This window comes from Ailuropoda melanoleuca, chromosome 12 (genome assembly GCF_002007445.2).
Source record: "Ailuropoda melanoleuca isolate Jingjing chromosome 12, ASM200744v2, whole genome shotgun sequence".
In the NCBI taxonomy this organism is placed as follows: Eukaryota; Metazoa; Chordata; class Mammalia; order Carnivora; family Ursidae; genus Ailuropoda; species Ailuropoda melanoleuca.
The window spans coordinates 39722611-39738555 of NC_048229.1; the positions used below are offsets into that span (position 1 = coordinate 39722611).

The window sequence follows — 15945 nt, forward strand, 5'->3', positions numbered from 1 at the left end:
TGGAAGGTGGTGCCATCGAAGGTGCGGTAACGGAGTCCGTCTGAGGCAAAGCAGAGGCCTGGGCCTCCCCGGGCTGCGCGGCAGGGCTTGCAGGCCACCCGGCCGCCAGGGTGGCAACTGCAGCAGCGGCTGGTTGCGGGGTGAGGAGGCGGCAGCGGCTCGCCGGGTTCAAAGTAGCGGCTGGCGCTCAGGCAGCCGCACTGAGCCATGGGCACGCAGACGGCGCCACTCAGCAGAAAGCCAGCGTCGCACACGCAGCCCTCGCGACAGAGCCCAGGGCTGTCGCAGCCAGGTGGTGGCTTCTGCCCCGCGCAAGTGGCTGAGCAATCCGGGGCACACAGCGTGTAATGCGAGTGTGCGGGGCACAGCGGGCCTGGGGGAGCAAATAGGATTGGAGGATTACTTGGAGGCATGTGGCTGTTGGGAGTCTCACCCTCCACCTCTGGGGCTAGGATGAGGCATGTGGGGACCTGTAGGGGTGAAGCTCTCCTTGGGAACTGTGGGAACCTTCAGATAAGCATAAGACCAGCTGGCTAACCATGGATCAGAGGAATAGCTAATCTGTAGGGCTTGGATGGGGGAGGGTTTGGGGGCTGGGCCATGAACGGGTCTGAGTCCCTGCGAGGTAAGGGCTGAAGGGCTGAACCATAATCAGGGCTGAGAAGAGGGAAGGATGAGAGCTGGGGACTGGACTTCTGTCAGAATAGGCCTGACACTTTAGGATGGGCCAAGGTTGGGGAGTGGAGGGGAGTGGAGGGATGGGTGGAGGCTGGCACAGTGGGAAGTCCAGGGTCCCGGGGATACGTTGTGCAGGGATGAGCAGGCACCCTGGGATGGGCAACAGCCAAGGAGCTGAACCTCAGTCAGGAGTGGGACTAGGTTCCCCAGATGAGCAAAGATGGAGAGGCTGGACCGAAGCCCTGGGCACTTACTGCACAGACTTGACTTCCTCCACGGGAAGACTTGGCCACCCAGCAGCTGGCAGGTTTCACAGTAGAGGCTGAGCATGGGGCAGGGTCCAGTGCCTAGACATACATCCACCATGCAATCTTGGACATAGGGGCCTGGTGCCAGCATCTCATGGCACAGCTGGAAGGGCCCCAGGGGGTCCAGGAGGATATCACAGATGTGGGTAAAGTAGGCTGGGGTGCTGGTGGTCGGCAGGGTGACACAGGATGGTGGCAGTGGTGGCATCTTGTCAGCCGCATTCAGGCACCCAGTTGGGGAACCCACCAAATAGCTATGGCCGAAGGCCCAAGCCAGTGCATCCTCAGGCAGCTTGGTACCCAGCACAATTCCAGGCACATGGAGGTCATCAATGGGATCCCCATTGTAGTCAGCGCACAGCCCCACCACATGGCCCATATATGCCGCTGGAAGATCCACTACCACGCGGATCCCAGGGGCATAGGTCACACGCAGGCCAAAGGGGCAGCTGACCACAGTGTCCCAGCCATGGCGAAAGATGAGCGTACTGTTGCTCAGAGCCTGGAATGGTAGATTCTGCCAGTCTCCATTCACCTGTATGAAGAGGGTATGTCAAACTGGGGCTCTAGGAACCCAGTATCAGTACCAAGGATGTGTATGTCACTAGGTAAGAGCAGGGCCTCCAGAAGGCCTTGTTGAGGGACTAAGGTTCTGTCTATAATAACACACACACACACACACACACACACACACAAACGGCTTGGGATGCTGTCCATGGTACACTTTTTCCAACAAATGCTTGGATGGTGAGAACTGGATGGTGGATTCTGGGGTTTGGGCCTGTAGTATTCCTGGATCAGATTTGGCGAGTTGAAAATGACAGCCTCTGAATGTGACACATGTGCAGTGCCTGGCACTTAGTCTGTGTTCAATAAATATTTGTTGAACTAATGCAGGGATGAATGATGAGGCTGATTGGTCAAGTTAGGCTGTAGAGTCCTAGGGATGCTGGGATTTCTAGGTAATGGCAGGGGCTTCAGGGTGCTATGCAAATGGCTCAGGGCAGGGAGGTCTGTCCATAGTGTATACAAATGTTGAAGCTGCAGTCCATGATCTAACCATATTTGCCCACAGCACCTGGGGTTGGGGGTATAAGAATTGGGGGTGAGGGTTGTAAACTTTGGGAATTGGAGATTTGGAATTCCTGGATTGGGTCTGGGGGTGCCTAGGACTTGGACTGAAATCGGGTTGAAATTCGGTTAACACATGTAACCTAGAATAGTGCCTGAACACAGTAAGTGTTCAATAAGTGATTGTTGAATGAATAAATGGGATTCTTAGGTCAGCACTGGATTTCGAGAGCCCAGAATCAGGACTGAAAGCTCTGGTATATTGGCGCTCACAATGAAGGCTCTAGGATTCTTGAGTCAAGGCTCGGAGAGTCCTAGACACTCCAGGCCAGGAGTATTTGTCTCAAACACTTAGGTTGAACTATATGAAACTGCCACATTTGTAGGAAAAAACAAAATATTGGCAGCTTCATATGGTCCAATTTTAATAACTACATGTGTCAGGACAGTGAAGTATGGTAGTTAAGTGCCCTTTGACTTTGGAGTCAAGTTATCTGGGTTCAAATCTTGGCTCCTGGTTTGTTTAGCTCTCTCGCTTAGGCAATTTACTTAACTTCTCTGTAAAATGAAAGAAATAATGATATTCACTGGAAAAATTATTGTAAGGATAAAATAAGGATTTGTAATTGCACCTGGCACGTGTTGGGGCAGTGTTCCTTGGGGCAACAGAGGGATCTTAGGTTCTGGGATTAGGGTCTCTTAGGGCCCCCCATAAACCTGAAGTCAGGGCTAGACCCCTGGTCCCAAGAAAAGCATAAAACCCAGTCCTAACTCACATGCCTCCAGGCGCCAGGCAAATAACAAAATGAGTGAAGTGGAGAAGGTGGGATGTGATAGGGACTGTGATAAACTCAAGAGAAAGTATGTGCCCCTGGCTAGAGAGGGAAGTCCCAACCACAAGTGGCCATTAGAATAGGAGACCAGTCGCCAGGGCTTCTGGTTTCTGAAGAGATGCTATACGTCCAGCCTTCCTTATTTAAAAATGGTAATTCAAATTAACAAGTCAGGAAACAACAAATGTTGTCGAGGATGCAGAGAAAAGGGAACCCTCTTACCCTGCTGGAGGGAATGCAAGCTGGAAAACAGTATGGAGATTCCTCAAAAAGTTAAAAATAGAGCTACTCTACTATCCAGCAATTGCACTGCTAGGTATCTGCCCTGAAGATACAAATGTAGTGATTCAAAGGAGCACGTGCACCCCAATGTTTATAGCAGACATGTCCACATTAGCCAAACTATGAAAAAAGCCCAGATGTCCATCGACAGATGAATGGATAAAGAAGATGTGGTGTGTGTGTGTGTGTGTGTGTGTGTGTATGTGTGTGTGTGTATCTAGATAGATAGATAGATAGATATAGATATTATTCAGCCATCAAAAAGAATGAAATCTTGCCATTTAAAATGACGTGGATGGAACTAGAGGGTATCACGCTAAGTGAAATAAGTCAATCAGAGAAAGACAATTATATGATTTCAAGCATATGTGGAATTTAAGAAACAAAATAGAGGAAGGGAGGGAAAAATAAAACAAGACAAAATCAGAGAGGGAGACAAATGATAAGAGGCTCTTAACCATACGAAATAAACAGAGGGTGGCTGGTGGGTGGGGGTTGGGGTAACTGGGTGATGGGCATTAAAAAGGGCATGTGATGTAATGAGCACTGGGTGTTATATACAACTGATGTATCATTGAACTCTACTTCTGAAACTAATCATACACTCAATTAATTGAATTCAAATAAAATAAAATAAAGTAAAATAAAATAAAATAAAAAAGACTTACAAAAGCAAAAATATACCATGTTGGTGGGCTGGCAAACTCAATAGTCTCCTCAATTGGAGTTACAGATTCAGTGCAATCCCAATAAAAAAATTCACCCAAAAAGAAAAAAAATGGTAATTCAATAATAAATTTAAAATATTACCAAGGCAAAGTACTGATGCAAGAGAACTGACAGTGTCTGGCTTCTGTCCTCCGTGGTCACTGAGAACTCATCCCCACAGCCCCACAGCCAATCTCGCAGCGTCTCTTCCCAGTGTCTTTACTGACTTGATGAGAAACTTTGCCATGTTGAAGTGGTGTCAGAGTCACTGGGGCTCTGAACTACATTTCACAAAGGAGGTAGTTGAGGTCATGTTTTTGTTTTGTTTTGTTTGACCATTTGCAGAGACAGCATAAAAGGTACCCTGTAGCCAAAATGCCAAGGTTTAAATATGAGCTCTGCTATTTATCAGCTGTGTGACCTTGGGCAAATGGCCTCACCTCTCTGGGCCACAGTTTCCTCATCTGGAAAATGGCAATGCCAATTGTGTCTTACCTTAGAAGGACTCTTGTGCATTCTGTGTTATTCCATCGACACCTAGTGAGCACCCTCCGTGTAGCCTTTCCAACAACACTACAACCTCTTTTCCTTTGGCACAAGAAGTTATGGGGGACTGGGTAAGGGGCTTCTGGACGTAGGGTTTGACCTTAAAGAGTTAAGGCTTGAGTTCTGATTTGGGGGTTAGTTTTGGGGGGTTAAAGGTAAGCAGCTGTGTCAGAGATCATGGGGCAACAGGAAGGTGGTGGGAGTCCTGGTTTGAGGGTCCAGTATCATAGGACAAAAACTCAAGGTATGACCCTAGGGTGAGGTTAGGGGGATCTTGGGATCAGGTTTTGGAGTCTTGAGGTGAAGACTCTGGGTCAGAGGTCATCAGTGGGATCCCTGGGTGCATGTGTGGGCAGGGTTGGGATTTTCTCACCAGGACACGACCAGGTTCCTTGGGGTCCAGCCTCAGGTGGCATCCAGACACGAGCACTTCAAGGCTACTCGGGACGCCATCAGGACCGGTGCCCAGGAGCACACGGAAGTCAGCCAGCTCCTGTGGCACCTGAGAACTAAGGCCGCTTAGCAGGTACATGCAAGAGCCAGGGAAGCGAAAACGGCGCCCATCGAAGGTGATGTAGTGGCCTCCACCGGCCGCCACGCATGTGGCTATGCCCGAGGGCACACATGTGCGCAGGCCGTGTGACAGAACGCAGCGCTCTCCTGGACTGCAACCCACCTCCGTGCAGATGACGCTCCCTCCTGAAGCTGGGCAGAGGCAGTGGCGCGTGCAGCCCACGCCCTCCCATAAAGTCTCTCCTGGTCCCAGCAGATGCCCCTGGTGCGTGCACCCACAGCCACCAGGCCCCGGGTGCCGCAGGACGCAGTCAGGGCCACTGTGAACATAGCCGGCATCACAGGCGCACGTTTCACCGCAGGGCAGTGGGCACGATGCTCCCAAAGGACCCATGCACGTCTCTGGGCAGGAGGAGCCACACGGCTCATAATGGCTGTTTGGGGGGCATTTGATGGCTGCGGGCAGAGGGAGAGGAAGGTGGAGGGAAGAAAGTGTTCACATCAGGACCTCCCAGTCTGGTTTCGGGGACCTAAGTATTCAGCTAGCCCTGGAATGGAGATGTTCTCGCCCTCAGCTTGCAAGAGTCATGCCCAGGATCCTGGAATCCTCCTCCCCTAGAATGGAGGCTTTCCAGCAATCTCCATCTCACAGAGTAAAGAAGTTTCTATCATCAGAAACCAGAAGTCCCCTTTCCAGAACATAAAAGTCTGGCCCTGGGACACAGAGCCCTCACCCCAGAGCCTGGAGTCCTCCTCGCCTAAGAGGAGTTTTCCATCCACCAAATCTAGGAAACCTGCCTTTTAGAATTAACTAATTCTGGAACCCAAAGCCCGGAAGCCTTCATGCTAGGACCCAAAGACCCCAGACCCCAAGACCTAGGTGTTCCAGCTCCCAGAAACCAGAAATTCGCCCCTAGGGTGGAAGAGTCTCCATTCCCAGACCCAAAGAACCCTGCCTCTGTGGCCTCCGCAGTCCCACCCCAGGGACCCTGCAGGCTTGCCCCAGGAATCAGCTCCAGCTTCAAGGAGTGCCACCCCCTAAGTCCCAGAATCCCCTTCCCCAGTAACCCATAGCCTTTTCCATCTAAGGCTCACTCACGGCAGCCAGCCTGGAATCTCCAGGAGTCGATGCTGACACCCAGGCGCTGACATGCGTGCGCATAGACCTGGAGGGTCAAGCAAAGAGCAGGGCGGTAGTTGGGAAAGGGGCAGATCCAAGCACTGCAGCTGGTCTCGAAGGGCGCAGGCAGCAGCACGTCGTGGCAGGGGCTAAAGGGCCCGTTCAGAGCGGCCAGGATGGCGCAGGGCCCCGGGGTCTCGGGTGGGGACACTGTCTGGGCGCAGGGAGCAGCCCAGAGGGCGTGGCATGCAGCGTCGGGCGGCTGCAGGGCCCAAGTGCGCAAGAAAGCGCGCGGGTCGGGACCGTCCACATCGTCTGTCGGGTCCCAGTTGAAGTTGCCGCACAGGCCCACCACGTGCGCACGGTAGCCTTCGGACAGTTGCAGAGACAGCGCGTGCTGCCAGTCGTACATCAGGCGCAGCGCGGGTGGCTCTTGCTCCAGACCTGCCTCTGCCCAGAGTTCTGAGCTGCGGAAGCGCAAACGCAGCCTCCCGTCGCGCAGCGTCGCCGGCAGCCGCAGCCGCTGCTGGTTCACCTGTGGGGGTGACCCAAGAGCAGGAGTCACCAGATAGGGTGCATTCCTGAGCCTTTGAGGTGAAGTGGAGGGTGGAAGCTGAGGGGGTTGGATTTGGGGATGCTGAGGGAGTGGAGACTTAGTACATGTAAGGTGGGAATGAGTTAATACATGAAAAGCACTTGGGACAGAGTCCACCTCATGGATCATAAGAGGAGGGTTTGCTGTGCTTATTGTCCTCTCACACTGGCATCTGGATCTTCCAAATTCTGTGAGCTCTGGACATATCCTAGGACCACATGCAGCCACTGGCATGTCCGAAATTTCTCCTCAGGAAAAGTTTAGAGCCATTGTTCTGGTTGGAAGGTCACTCCATGCACTAACCCGGAGTCTTTCTATTTTTTAATTATTATTTTTATTTATGTACTTTTAACCAGGAGCCTTGTTACCAACACCCAGATGGGACCTCATGCAAAATTCAGAAGTCTTCCTCTCAGGAATCTAGATAAGTAATTCTACTAAGGAGCCTCCTGTTCATAGGGGAGTCTTCAGCTTGTTGTTGTTTTTAATAATATTTATTTTGTTATATTAGTCACCATACAGTACATCCCCAGTTCTTGATGCAATGTTCTGTTATTCGTTACTTGCATATAACACCCAGTGCACCATGCAATATTTGCCCTCCTTAATACCCATCACCAGCCCATCCCAATCCCCCACCCCCCTCCCCTCTGAAGCCCTCAGTTTGTTTCCCAGAGTTCATTACCAAGAGCCTCCACCAAGAGCTTCCAGATCATATGCTATCTCTCCTTCCAATCCATGATTTCCATTTTTTGCATTCACCCACCAAAAAGGTTACCAACCCACCTTTTACTCTCATTCACCACCTCCACCCTGGTCCAACCATCATCTCCTGCCTGGACAATGGCAGCAACCTCCTTACTGGTCTCCTGGTACATCCTTCACAAGCCCCATATTCTGTTCCCCACGTGGCAGCCACAGTGATCCTGTTACCACCCAAGTGATATTTCATCCATCCCTCCTCTGCACACAATCTTCCCTTGGCTTCCACCTCACACAGAATAAAAGACAGAGTTGTTACAAGAGCCTATATGGAGGTAAACAATCTGACCCCCACGGTCTATCCCTCTCCTCTGCGCCACAATCCCTCCTCTTCAGCCTGGCTTCTTGCTGTTCCTCTAACATGCCTGTCAGATTCCCACCTTAGACATTTGCTGTTCTCTCTGCCCAGAATGCTCTCCTCTCGGATATACACATGGCTCTCTCTCTCTCACCTCTTTTAAGACTTGGCTCCAAGTTTCATCTTCTTAGAGAGGTCCTCCTACTTAAAACTATGCTCTCAGATGCCACTTTCCTTTTTTTTTCTTAAAGATTTAATTTATTTATTCATGAGAGGCATAGAGAGAGAGGCAGAGGCAGAGGGAGAAGCAGGGAGGCTGATGCGCTTAACTGACTGACCCACCCAGGTGCCCCCTAATGCCACTTTCCTGATCCATTTTTTCCTCCTTGGCATGTATCACCTTCAAACATACTACATAATTAACTTCTATTTATTGCTGATCTCTCTCCACTAGAACATAAGTACCATGAGAGCAAGGATTTTGTCCGTCTTGGTCCCTGATGAGTCCTCAAAGCAAGGTCTGGTACATTATGATAAAACATTCCTTAATCAATGAAGAAACGCAGGAGTGTCAGGTCCTTGGGAGATGGGGGCTCATTTAATGAGAATAGAAATCTGAGGCCCTGAGACTTTGAAGGTGCTAGATACCTGGGTTGGGAGCCATAAAGGCACTTGGGGGGAACTCCTGACTCCTGAGTAGCAGGGTGAGTTCCCAAGAGGTGTGTGGAGGGGAGTACGGAGCACCATGGGCTCACGCATCAGGCCCTAGCGTCCTCTACTTCTGAGCTTTCCATGTCTTAGCCCATTTGATTCTCTCTACAGTCCGATGAGTTCAATCTTTTCATCATCTTGATTTCACAGACGAAGAAACTAAGGCCCAGAGAGTTTAAATAATTTGCCTAAGGTCATACGGATAACAGGTGGTCAACCTGGCACTTGAACTCAGACCATCAGGTTCTGGAGTCCATTGTCCTTCTATAGTGGTGCTGAGGAGGGGCTTAGTATGTCCATAACCTCATAGGTTTGCTCCCTCTAGCAACCCTGATTAAACATATTCTAGTCCCCACAACCTTCCAGAGTAATGCCTCCAAACCTTCCCTGAGGAGAAATTTCGGACATGCCAGGGGCTGCCTGTGGTCCAAAGATAAGTCCAAAGCTCACAGAATTTGGAGGCTCCAGATGCCAGTGTTAGGGGACAATAAACATGGCAAACACTCCTCAGATGATAGTTACCATGAGGTGGACTCTGTTCCAAGTGCTTTTTGTATGTTAATTCATCCCCACTTCACAGGAACCTGTTAACGTAGCTGCTAGAGATCCACAATCCCCAAGTGCAAAAGTGGCCCAAAGACTAAGATGTTTTGTGTATTTGATGTTAAAACATAACTGGCAGCAAAAGCCGACCTGAACTCATGGTATGGCTGCTTAAAGTCTTAATTTCTGTCTGAATATTCAGACATTTCACTGCAGAGATATTAATGTTTGTAATTATGTACCACCTATTTGAATTATCATATAATACATGGCATTTACATGGTATGACCACTTGAAATTCCAAAAATCTGAAATGCACTGGGCCCCAAGCATTTTGGATAAGAGACTGTGGACCTATATAATTGCCTCCACTGCGGAGTTGACAAAACTGAGGGACAGAGAAGGATACAGTTTCCCAGGATTCCATACATAATGATTCTTACCTGGACAAAGCCGAACTCATGCTTGACAGCAGTGATGGTGACACCAAAGATGCGCATCGTGACAAAACGCATGGGCTGCCTCTCTCCGGAGCTGGCGATCCACAGCTGGAAGGCAGGGAGGCCACTGGGCAGGGCCTGAGGGCAATGGCTCAGTGTGTAGGTACAGCCCCCAGGCACAGGGAAAGAGTAGCCATCAAAAGTGTAGATGTATGGTAGCCCGGAAGCCCAGCAGGTACCCCCTGTGATGCCCCCCTGCCCCTCACTAGAGACACCCGCCGTCTCTGATTTGGCCTCAGACACCATTTGGGACCCAAACACGGTGTCAGGTTCTTGCTTTGCCATAGTCACAGCCTCTAAGCCTGGTTCAGTCACTGCCACCACCTTGAGCCCCAGCTTGGCCGCTGAGATGGATTCTGACCTAGCCTGAGACACTGCCTTGGGTTTGGACTCTAGTTCAACTGTGGGCACTGGCAGGGGGAAAGGTGCAGGTAATGGTTCAGTCACAGCCAGGGTTTCAGGAATTGGTTCTTTTACAGGCAGAGGTTCAAGTTCTGGTTTAACCAAAGCTGAAGATTGAAGCTGAAGTTCATTCACAGCCACAGATACAAGCCCTGGTTTGGCTTCAGGTGTGCTCTCTGATCCTGGTTTGGCCACTGCTGTGGTTTTAGAGTCCTTCAGAGTTATGGTCTTGGGACTGAACATGATCTCAGTGGCCTGGGTGCTGGCCACACACTCAGGTTTGTGCTTCACAAGGTGACATGTGGTCCCACTGGAGCAGGCATGGTTCTTACAGGATCCCAGGAACTGGGGTGGCATCATCAGGGAAGACTCTAGGAGGGGATAGAATTCTGTGGGAGGGTTCAGATCTTCCTCAGTCAGAATATCTGGAGATGAGATGAGATGAAATGATGCAACAGAACTGGATCCTGGCATTTGGTCTCACCCCCTTCCTGCCTCCACGCGCTAGGCCCCCAGGGTTATTGGAGACTCAACATTCATAAGCTAGTAGGGTCCCCAATCTAAAAGGAAGTGGGACTATATCGTCAGGAAGAGAAGGGTGGGGCTGAAGACAAAACAGAAATGGGCAGCACAGTGTGGGTGAACAAGAGGGCTGTGATGAGCTGGAGAGCACAGACTCCATCTAAGGACACCAACCAGTTATTACAAAATCTATGTGCCAGTAAGTCTGAACACATCTGTGGGTTGATTTTGGCCAGTGAGGACTTCCAGTCTGCCATGTTAAGCAGCCTTAAGAGTGTGTGTGTGTGTGTGTGTGTGTGTGTGTGTGTTCTGTTGGTATATAGCCACCCCATTTCCCAGGGAGGGGAGTTATTTTTTTCATAGCTGGTGATGCATGATGCTGACACCTACAGAGTGAACTTTTAAGAAATAACTTTGTTCTGTAGGGGTTTGCCTATTTTTCCATCAAAACATAATACAGACTTTGGTATGGATTACAATATGAACTAAAGTATCAGCTCCCTATGGTAGGAATGTTTCTATGTTGTACATTGCTGCATCTCCAGTGCCTAGAACAGGCTTAGACTGAAGTAAATCTAAAAAAAAAAATTGTTGAAAATTAATAATAGCAAATGTTTACTGCATGCCAAGCACTCTTCTATGAACTCATTTTTTTAAATGCCACAACAACCTTATGAAGTTGTTGATATTATTATTCACACTTCACAGAGGAAAAAGTTGAGGTTCAGAGAGGTGATGTGATTTGCCCAAGATCACACAGCTTGTAGTAGGATTTGAATCCAGGTCTTTTGACTCCAGAATCCAGCTCTGAGCCAATTTAAATAAACGAATTGAAGTCCACGTTTTCATTTCTAAGAAACTATCCTCTCTGACTATCCCCTCACTTTTCTCTCACCTCCCTGGTCTCCCCCTGTTTTTTGGGACTGGAAGAGATTGAGTGGGAGCTCCCTTATTCCAGGGTTACAGGGTAGCAAACTGTATTCAGAACCATGGTCAGCGTCCAGCTACTCTGTAGTCTGTGCCTAGCCCTGCGCTCTGGGAGGCCACAAGCCGCTTTCCCAGCAGCCTGAGCGAGTTCTGGGTTTGCAGTTGCCACTTGCTCAGTGTGTGGCTTTGGACGGTGATTTCTTGCCTTCAACCTTCAACTGCTTCCTCTATAAAATGGGGTATAACAGGGGAGCCTGCGTGGCTCAGTCTGTTGATCATCTGGCTCTTGGTTTCAGCTCAGGTCATGATCCCATGGGTCCTAGGATCTAGCCCCAGGTTGGGCTCTGTTCGTCAGGGAGTCTGCTTGAAGATGCTCTCCCTCTGCCCTTCCCCCGTCCACTCTCTCTCTCTCAAATAAATAAATAAATATTTTTTAAAAATGAAGATAATAAAGAGACCTGCATCCAGAGTGGATGTGAGGAATGCATTGTATAATGTATATACATTATATATAAGAGCATTTACCACTTAGCTCAAAAGTCTGGACTATAAGTCTGTGTGAAGCCGTACAAAATAAAACAATACAAAAAGGTGGCTAAAATCTTGTGCTCTGGAAGCAAATAGATTTGGGTTCAAATTCTGACTCTGCCGCTTTCTAGCTGTGTGAACTTGGCAAAAGATTTGACCTCCAGCCATTCCCCTCCGCAGAAAAAAGGAATTATTATAATACCGTTATACAGTCAACCTCAAAGACAAGCCGGAGGTTCAAGCGCCCATTATTTTAACCCTTTCCCTGACCCCATTGTTTACATTTTACACGGTAGTAAAGAAAAAGAACATGTGACTTTCAACAATAACTTCCATTGTGAGCCCAGTGCCTGGCATATGATTTGGTGTACATTTAACAGCTTATAACCATTATTATTCATTCCACAAATACTTCTTGAGGGTTAGGCACTGTCCCAGAAACTGGTGATTCTACAGTAAACCAAAGATTTTTGTAAAAATCTGACCTCATGGAGCTATTGGGGGGGATGGAAATATTTTGTAGCTTGATCTAGGTGACAGATACACGGGTGCAAAGGTGAAAATTCATCAGGCTATATATCTAAAAATTGTACAATTAACTGTGTATCTTAGAACTTAATTTTTTTAAAAAAACCGTTGACCTCAAGGAACTAATGGAAGAGAGAGAAAAAGTATGAACAAAGAGAAGAAAGTAAGGTGGCTGGTGTGGCTGGACTGGAGTGAGGGAAGGGCAAGAATGAGAAGAGATGAGATCAAAGAGGTTTGGGAACAGATTTATGGGGCCTCAAAAAACACTGTAAGTACTGTGCTTTTGCTGGTGTAATGGTTGAATGGAAAGATTTTGAGTGGAGGAGGGAGTGATTTGCATTTAAACAAAGCAAAACAAAACACCCTGCCTGTCGGGCTGCTATGTGAGCAATTGAAGGTAATGTTATGATTTTCCCCGTCCCTGATCTTCTGGAATCCCATCTTCTGCTCAGCTTCCCGCTGTCTTGGGCCCCAGGGCTGCTCACCCACGCTTGGCTGCCCCATGGCCTGGGTCCCGAAGCCCGCGCCCGGGGCGGTGCCGAAGGTAAGCACTCCAACCGGCGGCCCGCGAGTCTCCAGGAAGTGCACCACTCCGGGCTCAGGCCCATATGCCACCTCGGTCCAGACGAAACCCGGAGAGGGGGCCTGGCTTTCACCAGAATGCTGCCCGTGACGCGGCTCTGGGCCGCCGGGGATTAGGCGCCAGTGCAGGTTGGGCAGCGGCTGCTGATCAAGGAGCACCGGGGTGGGCTCGCGCGCCAGCAGCACCGCCACGTTGGAAAAGCCCGGCTGCGCGGTGAGCGCAAAGCTGCGGCTGAACGCGTCCACAGGAGGCAAGAGAGCGAAGAAGGGATTGTAGGCGACGCCCCCGCGGGCCGCAGCTGCAGCCAGGAAAAGTACCTGCAGGCCGGCGGAGGAGCGCAGCACCAGGGGGCGCACTGGGTCCACCGCGAAGTGCAGCACGACCCCAAGGCGCAGAGCCCGCGCCCCTTTGGCACCGCCCCCCCAGAAGCTCAGGCTGCCCAGGCTGTCAGCCACCACATACACGTGGTCTCTGGGTCCGGGAGCCTCCGGCGCGAACGGGGGTACCGCGTAGACGCGGCCCCAGTAATCCTGGGGCAGCAGTTGTTCGGACACATGGCCACAGGCTTTATCTCTCGCTTTCAGGCAACTGTGGCCAGCCAGCAGCGCGACGGGATGAGTAGCCACGACACGCGTGCCGGACAGGTCGCCTGCGCTCTGCACCTGCAGCGCCTGGAAGGGCTCAAGGTGCACGAGGAGGGGCCGGCCGGCAGCATGCTCGACGTCATCCAACAGGATGGGCACCGGAGGCGTGAGGCTCAGGCGCGTGGGCCAACCTCCCGCCACCACCGCAAACTCCTTGTGCCGGTCGTGGGGCTGCAGCGACGGCGTCACCACCACGTAGCGAGTACCCAGCAGGCGGCGCGGAAGCGCTAGTGCGGTGTCTAGGGAAGTGCGCCCACGCGCGTTCACCACTGTCACACCCACCGGTCGCGAGGCGGCTAAGCGCACCGCGCCCCCCGCCGCCCGCCGCGAGCCCCGTAGCTCCACAGCGCTTGGCAGGCTCACCAACGCAGTGGTGCCTGGCTGCAGGAGCAGCGCGCGCCGAAAGGGCGGTCCGCCCACCGGGTGCGCCCTCACTTGCACAGCCGTCGGAGGCCCCTTCGGAGGTGGCGACACGTACAGGCGGAAGTTGGGCTTCTCCGTGCCCCCATTCTCCAAGAAAGCCGTGATGAAGTAACGGCCCTGGAAATCCACAAATGCAACCGTTGGGCCTGAGGGAACCCAAGGGGAAAGGAGGGGGTCAGTGTACTCCGTTGGATTTTGAGGCCAAATACATCAGGTTCTAATCCTGACTGCCATGCTCTAGCCATGTCCAAAAAGTACCACCTTTGGGCCTCAGTTTCCTCATCAAAGGGGGTGTTGGCAAAGCTATGAGAATATTAGATGAGATAATATATGTAAAGGCCATGGAACAATGTCTGGTCAATATTAACTTAAAATTAATTTGCTTCCTTTGAACCATCTGTCCCAGAAAGCCCTGCTCAGCCCGCTTCCCATAACCGGTTTGGCCAATTCCCTGCCACAGAGTCTTCCCAAACAGTCCCTGGATCCAGCTGTCCCAAGAAGTTCCATGGTGGCCAATCCCTTGTTACAGAACCATGCCAGGCAGCCCCAAACCCCAGCCAGCACAACCAGTCCCCTGCTGCAGATCCAGACCAGCATCCCCCATGGATCACTCACCCCACAGGCAGCCCAGGGCACCAAGGCACAGCAGGGCAGGGGAGAAGGCAGCCATGGCCGGGGAGAGGGTGGACAGATACGGGCTACTGCGGTCTCTCCCGCCAGTCTGCCTCCAGCCCTTGTACCACAGGAGCAGAAGGGGGCACAAGAGAAATCCCAGAGAAGGGCTCAGGCCCTGGAGCCCAGGGAAAAAGGCAAGGCTGGAGGTCTCACCTGCAGGAGCTGGACTGAGGCCACAGTGCGGGGGGTATTTATAGTCCCAGAGGCCTGCGCCCAGACCTCCCTGGGTCGGCACACCGGATGTCCCCATTAGCACCTGTTCCAGTCTGACCTGGTGCCATTGATTATAATGAGGCCTAATTATGTGGGTGGAGGCAGGGAGATGGGGCAGACGGATAGACAGAGGGGGAGGGACACAGAGAGAAGGGAGGGACAGATGTGGGGAGGTGAATTAGATCAAAGGGGGGTTTCCAAGAAAAGCGGGACATGACTCCTGACCCTGCCAAGGATAGAGAGGCTTTAGGCTTGAACTTTCGGGGTCCTGGGAAGGCGGAGGGCCAGGAGCCTGGACTCCTGGATTCCGAGGAAGGAGGGGGAATAGACGCTGCACTTCTGTGTCTGAGGGAGGAGGGGACTGGGGACCTGAACTCCGAGGTTGTGGAAGTGACAGAGGCAGGAGAGGACACGATGTGCTGGATGTGCAGGTCTGGAGGATATAGGGTGGAGCTGCTCAAGGGAAGACAATGGCTTCCATGTGACTCCCCTCCTTCCAGAACTTCCTGAGCTGGAGAACAATGGAGTTGCACCCTACAGGGAGGATTTGGTAGGAAGGACAGCCTGGCACTCCAGACAAGGAAAGGCAAGGGACCTTGGATACAGTTTCCAGCCCCTTCTCTCCCAGGTCCTAGGAGCCTGCACCCCTAGCCCCTTCCTCCCCCCAGAACACTTAGCCTTTGGTAGGGAGGGTAGAGGGAGAATTCAAGAAGGAATTCTTTCAATAGCGTCATTTCTCACCTGCTTAAGATCCTTCCCCTGCTCTTCAACACAAGCAGAGGAGGTGAAGGAAGGCTCCCCCGAGGGCACAGGGAACAACGTGGGTGTGTAAAAGGGTGGGCTTTTCAGGGAGTGCTTATTTCCTTCCAGCCTGAGGTGGGGAACATATATGCTAGAGATGGAACTGGGGGCAGGTGGGGGAGGGGCAAGACCTCTACAGCCAGGCTGAGTAGCTGTTAACTTTGTCCCAGGAACCCAGGAGAGCCATGGAGGGTTCTATGCAGAGGAGGGTCAGGTTTGGCTTTACAAACA

The 15945-nt window shown here is 51.4% G+C and overlaps 1 protein-coding gene across 1 annotated transcript; it reads right to left on the reverse strand.

Moving 5' to 3' along the window:
* Positions 1-4631: 4631 nt before the first annotated feature.
* LOC117795241 (IgGFc-binding protein-like) lies at positions 4632-14695 on the reverse strand. Its single transcript, XM_034639021.1, has 5 exons — positions 14641-14695; positions 12861-14171; positions 9412-10295; positions 6039-6594; positions 4632-5395 (listed from the first exon to the last, which is right to left on the reverse strand). Exons 1-5 carry the CDS (start codon positions 14693-14695, stop codon positions 4707-4709), a joined length of 3495 nt encoding a protein of 1164 aa, XP_034494912.1. The 3' UTR covers positions 4632-4706.
* Positions 14696-15945: the final 1250 nt, after the last annotated feature.

Coding starts and splice junctions, on each gene's coding strand:
- LOC117795241 (XM_034639021.1), bottom strand. CDS start 14,695: ATGGCTGCCTTCTCCCCTGCCCTGCTGTGCCTTGGTGCCCTGGGCTGC. Junction 10,296..12,860: donor CATGGGGCAGCCAAGCGTGG/GTGAGCAGCCCT, acceptor TCTCATCTCCAG/ATATTCTGACTGAGGAAGAT. Junction 6,595..9,411: donor ATGAGTTCGGCTTTGTCCAG/GTAAGAATCATT, acceptor TCACCCCCACAG/GTGAACCAGCAGCGGCTGCG.